Here is a 9,345-nt window from a genome sequence, read left to right as displayed (position 1 = left end):
TAGAAACCTCATTTTTCTTAATATATTTACAATTATCTATATATGTGAATTACAATTTTTAAATATTTTTTTTTAAATGTCTTTTTTTTTCCTTTTTTATATTATATTAAAATTTAATATTTTGATAATAATCATATGTATTGGACTTTTTAAAAATTAAATATCTTTTTTTTTTATTATATTATATTAAAATTTAATATTTTGATAATAATCATATGTGTTGGACTTTTCAATTTTTTTTTTATGCTTGTTCTTAATGTATTAAAGTGTTATTATGAGGGTAACACTTGGAAGTTGGGAGAAATTAATAAATATTAAGATTTTTTTTTTAAATCAAAATATTAAAAAATTTAAATTGAAAGATTAAAGGTTCTATAAAATTGGGGTTAAAAATTTCCTTTTGCCAAATATATAATATAGATAAATAGAAATGGCTACTCTACGTGTGTATATTAGTGCGCAACCTTAACCCCACTTTGAGGGTGTCTCTCTCTTCTCATCACGTTATTATCACTGTCGTCCTTGATCGATCGATAATCCTCTCTCTTCCCTCTGGTTCTCGAATCTGGTACGACACTCTTATAATGCATCATCTAGGTTTCTTATTCTTTAACTATACAATCAATGCTTTCAATTCGATGTTACACTACGATGGGTGTGTGTGTGTGTCTGTCTCTACCTCTCTCTCAGATCTGAATAATGAATGAAGTGATGACTACTGTCATGTCACTCACTCACTCACTGTCCCAACTCTCTCACACACAGGACAGTCTCTCGCTTGTTCTAATTAATTAATTTGATGCTTTTGTTTTGTTTGATTTTTGACAGGTGGTTGATTGATCGAAATCGAAATCGAGATCGAGATCGGGATCGTTGATTGGTACTCAAATTACAAAGAAAGAAATAGAAATAGAAATAGAAATAGAAATAGAAATAGAAATGGAAGTAGTTAATGACAAGTTGTTGAATGTGGGTGTGCTGATTGTTGCGACAATCGTGGTGGCAAAACTGATATCTGCATTCGTAATTCCGAGATCTGGAAAACGGCGGCTCCCTCCGGTGGTGAAAACGCGGTGGCCGGTGGTGGGAGGGCTGGTCCGGTTCTTGGGAGGACCGGTGGTGATGCTGAGGGAGGAGTATCCGAAGCAGGGGAGTGTGTTCACCTTGAAGTTGTTGAACAAGAACGTCACTTTCTTCATAGGACCAGAGGTATCTGCCCATTTCTTCAAGGCTTCGGAGTCCGATCTCAGCCAGCAAGAGGTCTACCAGTTCAACGTCCCTACTTTCGGCCCCGGCGTCGTCTTCGATGTTGATTACTCTGTCCGACAGGAGCAGTTCCGCTTCTTCACCGAGTCTCTCCGAGTCAACAAATTGAAAGGCTATGTGGATCAGATGGTTATGGAAGCTCAGGTGTGTGTATATATATGTAGTTTCTCTTTATTTTTGAATCTGAGTTACGAGTTTTAGGATTTTTTTTTCCCATAATTATTTCTCTCTGGTTTGTTTCATTGATTGGTTTAAAAACTGTTTACAATTTTTCTCTTTGGAGTTTATTGAAAATCCTTGATTTGAACTTTCAACATGATACTTGGAATTTTTCCTCGTAAAATTTGAGTAAATTGGTGGTGCAAAAATTACAATGCCAAGCGTAAATGAACTCAATTTAACTGTCCCTTCTCCTAATGATGGTTATTTACAAGCTCTTACTTGATCTCTTATAAAACTATTTTGAACTATCTCAAATCCAAAGTTACTGTGGTATAGCTCATCCTTTTCTTGCTTATTGTTATCCATCAGAATTTTACTGTTTATTTATCTGTGTATTTGATGCTTGGTTCCTCTGTTAATAACTTTGGAAGGCCCTTTACTTTCGTTTATTTGATTCTCTGTTCAAAATGATACCTTAAGACCACAGCATGCTAAGATATACAATTTGTGGTTCAGTCACAATTCCATCTGCATTAATTTTAGCCTCCCTAGTAAGCTTGTTTCTGAGAGAAACAGAGCCTTGAATGATCTTTACCTCAATTGGATGTTTGTATTTCAGGGACTCAAGCAGTTAATATATAAATTTCACGATGTTGTTGGTAAGGGGGACAATTGATGGGTAGTCATTTATATTTCAGTTACACAACACGTCCCATGCATATCCATGAATTTTGTTTAACTTTGATCAAGCTCGGTTCATCTATCTCCCTAGTGATAAAAAGGGGGTATTCTTGTTTTGACATCCTCAAATTATTATCTTGAAATGATGTTCTCTTCCTTCTTTTTCTTTTTTCAATTAGCAAGAGTAGAAACTTTTTGGTCCCTTGTTTTTATGCGAGCTGAAACTGTGCAGGAATACTTCTCAAAATGGGGAGATAGTGGCGAGGTGGATTTGAAATATGAGTTGGAGCATCTAATCATCTTGACAGCCAGTAGATGTCTATTAGGTGAAGAAGTACGCAATAAGCTCTTTGCTGATGTGTCTGCTCTCTTCCATGACCTCGACAATGGGATGCTCCCCATTAGTGTTATATTCCCATACCTGCCCATCCCAGCCCACCGCCGTCGTGACCAGGCTCGCAAGAAGCTTGCAGAAATATTTGAAAACATCATAGCTGCCCGTAAATCCACTGGCAAGTCAGAGAATGACATGTTGCAGAGCTTCATGGACTCAAAGTACAAAGATGGTCGCCAAACAACCGAGTCTGAGGTCACTGGCCTGCTAATTGCTGCTCTCTTTGCTGGGCAGCACACCAGTTCCATCACCTCCACCTGGACCGGAGCCTACCTCCTTAGTAACAAGAAGTACTTATCGGCTGTGTTGGATGAGCAGAAGAACTTGATGACAAAGCATGGGAACAATGTTGATCATGATATCTTGTCTGAGATGGAAGTCTTGTATAGGTGTATCAAGGAAGCCCTGAGACTGCACCCTCCTCTGATAATGCTTTTACGTAGCTCCCACAGTGAATTCAGTGTGAAAACTAGGGAAGGGAAAGAATATGATATTCCAAAGGGCCACATTGTTGCCACATCACCTGCTTTTGCTAATCGTCTCCCTCATATTTATAAGGATCCCGACATGTATGATCCGGACAGATTTGCTCCCGGTAGAGAAGAAGACAAAGTAGCTGGGGCATTCTCATATATATCTTTTGGTGGTGGCAGGCATGGATGTCTAGGGGAGCCATTTGCGTATCTGCAAATAAAAGCAATTTGGAGCCATTTGCTGAGAAATTTTGAGCTGGAACTGATATCGCCTTTTCCAGAGATTGACTGGAATGCCATGGTTGTGGGTGTGAAAGGAAAGGTTATGGTGCGGTACAAGCGCCGAGAACTTCCTATTAACTAGCTCGGACAACCTTGCTGCAAGCCTGCAAGATCTCCATGAATGAGGCAGGTTTAAATTGTTCTCTCTGTTATCAGTATCTGTTTGTCTTGATTTTGTTAGTGTTGTCACCCTTATCTATCTGTGTCTGAAGTAGTCTTTCACATCTTCTGATGAATTGTGATTGTCTAGTTTTCATCTATTTATCAGATTTTTGTAATTTGGAGCACATTGTTTTGTCTCCCATGCATATAGGGGTTTTGGGTAAGACTTTGATTCCCATTCTGGTATATCTTGGCAATCTTTGTAGAGAATGAAAATTTACTAGGTCCAGAACTAAATCCATATACAGTACTTGAAACCTCATAAATGACTGAGATCACTGTAACATAGTCTCTACTAGTTCTCATTCAAAAAAAAGTCTCTACTTGTTCATCCTGGTGGTGAAGCAGAAGTACTTCCAGGGGATGGATGGTAATCTGACCAATTAATCAAATGCTCAGCTTTACATTTTAATCCAGGCATGCAGTGGCACCTCTTCTGAACCAATTGTGCATGACAAAATTGTTTCATTTTCTCTTAAATTCTGTTAACTCTTGGGATCGTGTTTTAAGCATCATTGTAATATGTATACATATCTATATATTTTGTACAAAACTAACCACTTACCCACTAAAAAAGCAGAAAACAAATAGGGAAAAGAAGTGAGGTAGTACATACCAGTCTACGTAAAAAAAAAATTGCGATTTGCATCTATCCATGCTTCAGTTCATAAATAATGTGTCTGCGTGTGTGGTGGGGAGATGGAGAAAACCACATGCAGAATCTGTCTAGGTTAATATAAATGTTTAACACTTAGAAAATGGAACCCTCCATATTTGTGATCTTCCTGCTCCCTGGATGAAATTCGAACTGAAAAATCGAAAGACAAAGCTAAAACTTCTGATCAGACGAGATTTTATTGTTGCATAGTAAAAGAGCTCCTCAGCTTTAGATGGTGATTCCCACTAATGCAAGTTGAAATTGACAGGCAATCAGTTTGGTATGATCTTTATGAGCTCAATGTCAAACAAAAGAGTTTTGTCTATCAATCCTTGGTTTCGCAGCACAAAATCCAAGGCCCTCTGGCCCTGTGAAACACAATTAAGCAGCATCAAAGGAAAGTTCCATAGATAAAGTGCTGCATCCATTACCAGGAAAATAAAATAAAAATAACATTACTGAAAATGTTGTTGGTCTTGGCCCCATCTTGTTGTAGTCATTATCAGGGTAACCCAGTTCTGGAGGCACTATGATCCTGCACTATCACCCAGTTAACTGTGAAATTCCATGCATACATTACAGACACATTCTACAGGTGTACTAGTTTGCAATTCTAATTTTATAATCAGGCCTCAATTCAGATGTTGGATGAAAAAGAGAACCTCGTAACAATTATGATTACCCCAAGAGAATTTCATTTAAGAAAAAGAGAACACCAATTCATGAAACAGGATCGACTAGAACCTGTAAACTTGAATGTTCATGAATCAGCGTCTACACAAACTAACTAATAGAAGCAGGAACATTGTCAACTCTTTATATCTAGTAGCTTAGATGTTCATGAATCAACGCCTACACATTCAGGGTTCACCCTTACTCTGTTTCCTTTCTCATTTCTGCTAGGTTTCATGAAGGAATTATATCATCATATGAAGTGGGACCATTTAAACATTCCACCACCATGACAGAAATGCATGCATGCTTGTGTGTTCTGCATTGTGTGTTAATCTGATAAATTGCTCAAAGATCCATACTACAAATTATTGAGCTCGGGAAGACAGATAAATCACCTTCTAATGCCACCAAGAGCCATGCCTGAAATAGCTTCCTCAAAAGCTGGTATCACCTGAACATTCCAGGAATTAAAGCACAATATTACAAGGATACATTGTGATTTCCAAGATCACGACATTAACATAGCTAGTGACCACTCCCCCAACTGAATCCCAGAGTACAGAAGGAAAAAAAGTAACGAATAAAAAACTTTTAAAACACCATATGAGACAGGCAAGCATCAATGCACACTAAGATTGATAAAAGGTTATTTAGATTTTTGACTAGGATTATTTTTTTCCTATTCATCATTTGAAAAGGGCAAAATTGTTCAATGTTTGACATTGGGAACAAAATTTTCACCTGTTGATATCCTATTCTAAATTTGTAAAAGTCCTTGTCATCCCCCTGCACATTAATAAGCAGTAAATATAAATCTTAGATCAAGCAGCATAGAACAATGTTGTTCATAAAATGGCAAGCATGCAATACCTCAAAGGAACCACCCTTTGTCTTGTTTCGAGCTTCAAATATGCGGCCATAGTATCCTATGGTGTAACCATCCCAATCAACCTAAAAATGCATTAACAATACAGGAATTGTTTCAAATTTGCTCCTATGTATTCATTGCCATGGAGCAAGCACCCAAGTTTTTATAAAGATTCTTCCCTTTCTTTCCTCTTTAAAGATCAAATCCACCTGTCTAGTCTAGACTGTCATGTTTAGAATCAAATGTTTGACAAGCAAAGTTTCCATCATTCTGTCAGAATTTCCAAATTTTCATTTAAAAAAACACAGAAGTATAAAGGACAGTCATTTAATAAGATTTTAGTAAGTGGAATTTCGGGGTTGTGCTGAGAAACTATGACAACATTAAAGGTACAAATTCTTTTCAATCTGGATTCATTCAAAGTTCATTTGATGCACCTTGTCTTATTAGAAATTTGTTCAAGTTAAACAATCAGGCTTACAAATTGTAAAGCCATGCACAAACATAACTTTTAGCTTACCACTACTGTCTCTCCAATCTTTGGCGTAGGCCCACTTCCTTGTCGCAAGTCCTGCACTCTTTTTAAAGTTTGGAATTACAACAAGGTAATTAGATCACGACCATGTAAGAAGATAATCAGACAAAGAAGTTTCCCAAATGTTCATCCCAATAGGTGACCTTATACTGGAGACCCGACTCTGTTTCAGTGTAATCTGTGTACCGCATTTTTGTCTTGCCATAATCCTTTCCCCTAATTGCTGGCACTGTAATGTGTAATGAAACAAAGCGCCAAAAATAAGTTCTCACAACTATAATAAGCTGAATGTGTTAATAAGCTAATCTTAAAAGAAGGCACTATCAAGGGTCCTGAACAACAACCATGGGGGAATAGCAGCAAGCAAATCCCTGTGGTTACTAAATTAGTACTCACCTAGCTTCCCCACACTGAACACGGTGTGTACATGGATCAATGGAAAAACAAGTGGCGAAGTGTAAGAATAATTATACGAAATGGAGGAGTAGCAAGATAGATTCTTTTCACAATTGGAGTCGTGCTTAGGCACTAAGAAGCATGGATACAGACATGCGACACCGCACGGATACGCCGGCACGTCAATTTTCAAGAAATGCAAAACACAATACATGAGAGACACGCATGAAATATATAATTTTATATATTTATTATATGTTATATATATAAATATTTCATTCAAAGATAATAAAAAATGCAATATGATACTAATTTCTATACAGTTATATGTTTTTTGTTTTATTATTCTATCTGAAGTTATTTTGTTCAAATTTATAATTAGTTTCACCTATGTCTAATCGATAGACACGTGTCCTCAAAGTGTCCAAAAAGTATCTGGGCCTTTAAAAAAAAAATTAAAAATATGATATATTTTGAAGAGTGTTGAACACGTGTCAGGGAAGTATCTAAAGAGTGTCAGTGTTGAGCACGGACACGACATAGATAGGTCATCTTCTTAGAAATGTCCGTGCTTCTTAGCTTAGGCATCTACGTGCACTCAGAAAGTAAGTACGATTCTTTGTGGGTTAAATGGGATTATAAAGTGAAACAGTCTGTGGGGGATGAACATTTCCTGCTGAATCTTCGAGGACAGAAAAAAATTCAAATTAAAAGAGACAGGGCAACCTTTAATCAAATATATAATGGGGGATGGCGAAGAAACCTTTTTATGGATGATTGACAATTGGCATAATTTGGGGGCTCTTTATGTGTTCTGTGTAACATTGCAAACCAGAACTTATTTTTTGAATGCTCATTTTCTTCTCTCATTTGGACAAATGTGCTTCAGGAAAATGAGATCAATACACCTCCTCAAATCTGGACTGAGGAGCTTCTTTGGACAGACCAATATTGCAAGAATGATAATTCTAACTTCTGCTTTCAAGCTTTCTACGGCTGTTAGCAGAATCTTCTTCCCCCCCACCCCCCACCCACCCACCCACACACAAAAGAAAACTGCTTTGATTATGAGAGTTATTGAAGATGTGAGGTTTAGAGTTAGTACTTGGAGAAAGGTTAAGAGTGCAGTTGCAAATTGACGGACAGATGTGTTTACAGTGGGATATTGCTAATGATATATTGGAGATTTGGCAAGTCTTTAGTATATCTGCTACATGGTTTCAATACTGTCATGGTGGTTAGAAAGAGTACTATTTTTAGACTAACAGTCTTTGGATGCTGTGTTTTGCAGTTTTGCTGTTCTGGCAACAATTTGTTTGTGTTAGGGGAATGTCCCTTCTGCTGAAGTGCAATTTTGCTATATCTGTTTATGACACTGAATTTTGATACCAAAAAAAAAGTGATGTACAAAAAGGTCTGATACTGAATTTCTGGGTCAATAGCATAAGATCAATGCAGCTTCCGAACAACAGGCCCCATGCACACAAGGGATGGTACCTCAACATGAAGCTTAATTTCCAAGAAACCAAGCCAAATGTGCTGAGGTAGGGAGTTAAAAAGACAGGTTTAACCAGACCACTAACACATGCCTGAGAGGTTGGGATTGAGGAAGTTCAGAATTCCAGTTTAACTGTGAATTTATTATTTATTGCATAAGAAAAAAGAGAGAATCAAAATCCATGCAAAGTGGAAAGACAGAGCTCCAACGTCATTAGTTGGAGGTAGATGAGGTGTCATTTGCCGCATTTTTTATTTTATTTTTTAATTCAAACACCCAAACATAGAAACATAAAAAATAAATTAAACAAAGAAAATTGCAAGCGAAAAGGAAACAGCTTTCACAAAATTTGAAGTAAGAGAAAACAGAAGGGGGTGGGGGGTGTGTGGAAATTACTGTCAGCAAATTGAGAGGCCACAGCTACGGCATCCTTTGAAGAAGAAGAAGAGTTCCAAAAGACTGGTGCTAGCAACCCAACAGAGGATGATGAAATTAGAAGAATGTATCTTCGATTGAGAAGTGGTCTAGTACAATCTGGGAGGACACTTGCATCATCTTTCCACAACAGAGAAAACAGAATTAAGTAAATTCGTGGATGTAGTGGTGCTGTAAGTAAATTATAAGCGTGACTGACCGCAGAAGCTGGATGATGAATCAATACTAGGATTAGGATCAGCATGCAGCCTCCTGGACGCCGGTTCATGAGAGCATCTAGCGTTTTTTGACATCTGAATGTTGGGAAAGAAACTTCAACACAATCAAAAAATAGATGGAAGCACAGGAAATGCCTCAATTCCATTCCATACACACACAAATGCAAAATAGATTAATTACAACTATTCCTACAACAATGGGTTACGAGAGAGAGAGAGAGAGAGAGAGAGAGAGAGAGACTCAGGAGGACTAACCATTGTAGAATGGTAGTTAGCTTTTCCGACCGACAAAGATCCGATTGCTGAAATTGAGGCCATCACTAAATTCAACTCTTTCTTACTCTTGTCACACACACACGCACACAGAGGCGGGGGAAGAGAGAGAGAAGGCTCCAGGGAGTGGAAGAGGACGGGCAGCGTTTCGCGCGGAAAGATAACGGCCTCAGCTTTTGTTTCTGGAATCTGCACTTGTCTCTCAATTGACCGTCTTACCCCTCCACCCACAGTACACTCCACTAAAAAAGCCACACATATTTCACTTCTTTTTCTTTTTCTTTCTTTTTTATTTCATTATATAACAGTTAAATCTCAACTATTTTTTTTTTTAATACTATGTCTATGTTTACAATAAATTCCATTCCA

At 37.5% G+C, this 9,345-nt stretch overlaps 2 protein-coding genes across 5 annotated transcripts; one reads left to right on the top strand and one right to left on the bottom strand.

Annotated features, from left to right (window-relative positions):
• The first annotated feature begins 400 nt into the window (after nt 1–400).
• CYP51G1 (CYTOCHROME P450 51G1) lies at nt 401–3,606 on the top strand. 3 transcript variants are annotated; one of them, XM_028201782.2, is made up of 3 exons: nt 401–568; nt 829–1,410; nt 2,342–3,606. In XM_028201782.2, exons 2-3 carry the CDS (start codon nt 940–942, stop codon nt 3,338–3,340), a joined length of 1,470 nt encoding a protein of 489 aa, XP_028057583.1. In that variant the 5' UTR covers nt 401–568; nt 829–939; the 3' UTR covers nt 3,341–3,606. The 3 variants fall into 3 exon arrangements, with proteins under 3 accessions (XP_028057583.1, XP_082727644.1, XP_082727643.1); XM_082871518.1 differs by lacking the exon at nt 401–568 and adding an exon at nt 587–655; XM_082871517.1 differs by lacking the exon at nt 401–568 and having other exon boundaries at nt 667–1,410.
• Nucleotides 3,607–4,008: 402 nt separating this feature from the next.
• Nucleotides 4,009–9,196, bottom strand: LOC114261518 (FKBP-like peptidyl-prolyl cis-trans isomerase family protein). Of its 2 annotated transcripts, none has more exons than XM_082871522.1 (10): nt 8,959–9,196; nt 8,685–8,778; nt 8,447–8,605; nt 6,300–6,385; nt 6,142–6,192; nt 5,624–5,704; nt 5,495–5,539; nt 5,149–5,204; nt 4,538–4,613; nt 4,009–4,446 (listed from the first exon to the last, which is right to left on the bottom strand). In XM_082871522.1, exons 1-10 carry the CDS (start codon nt 9,019–9,021, stop codon nt 4,351–4,353), a joined length of 807 nt encoding a protein of 268 aa, XP_082727648.1. In that variant the 5' UTR covers nt 9,022–9,196; the 3' UTR covers nt 4,009–4,350. The 2 variants fall into 2 exon arrangements, with proteins under 2 accessions (XP_082727648.1, XP_082727647.1); XM_082871521.1 differs by having other exon boundaries at nt 8,447–8,584; nt 8,959–9,146.
• Between the last annotated feature and the right edge of the window lie 149 nt (nt 9,197–9,345).

Source organism: Camellia sinensis, chromosome 5 (genome assembly GCF_055761805.1).
Source record: "Camellia sinensis isolate YWXY chromosome 5, ASM5576180v1, whole genome shotgun sequence".
Classification (NCBI taxonomy): Eukaryota; Viridiplantae; Streptophyta; class Magnoliopsida; order Ericales; family Theaceae; genus Camellia; species Camellia sinensis.
The sequence above is the reverse complement of the archived record's forward strand: the minus strand, read 5'-3'. Positions and strand labels throughout refer to the sequence as shown.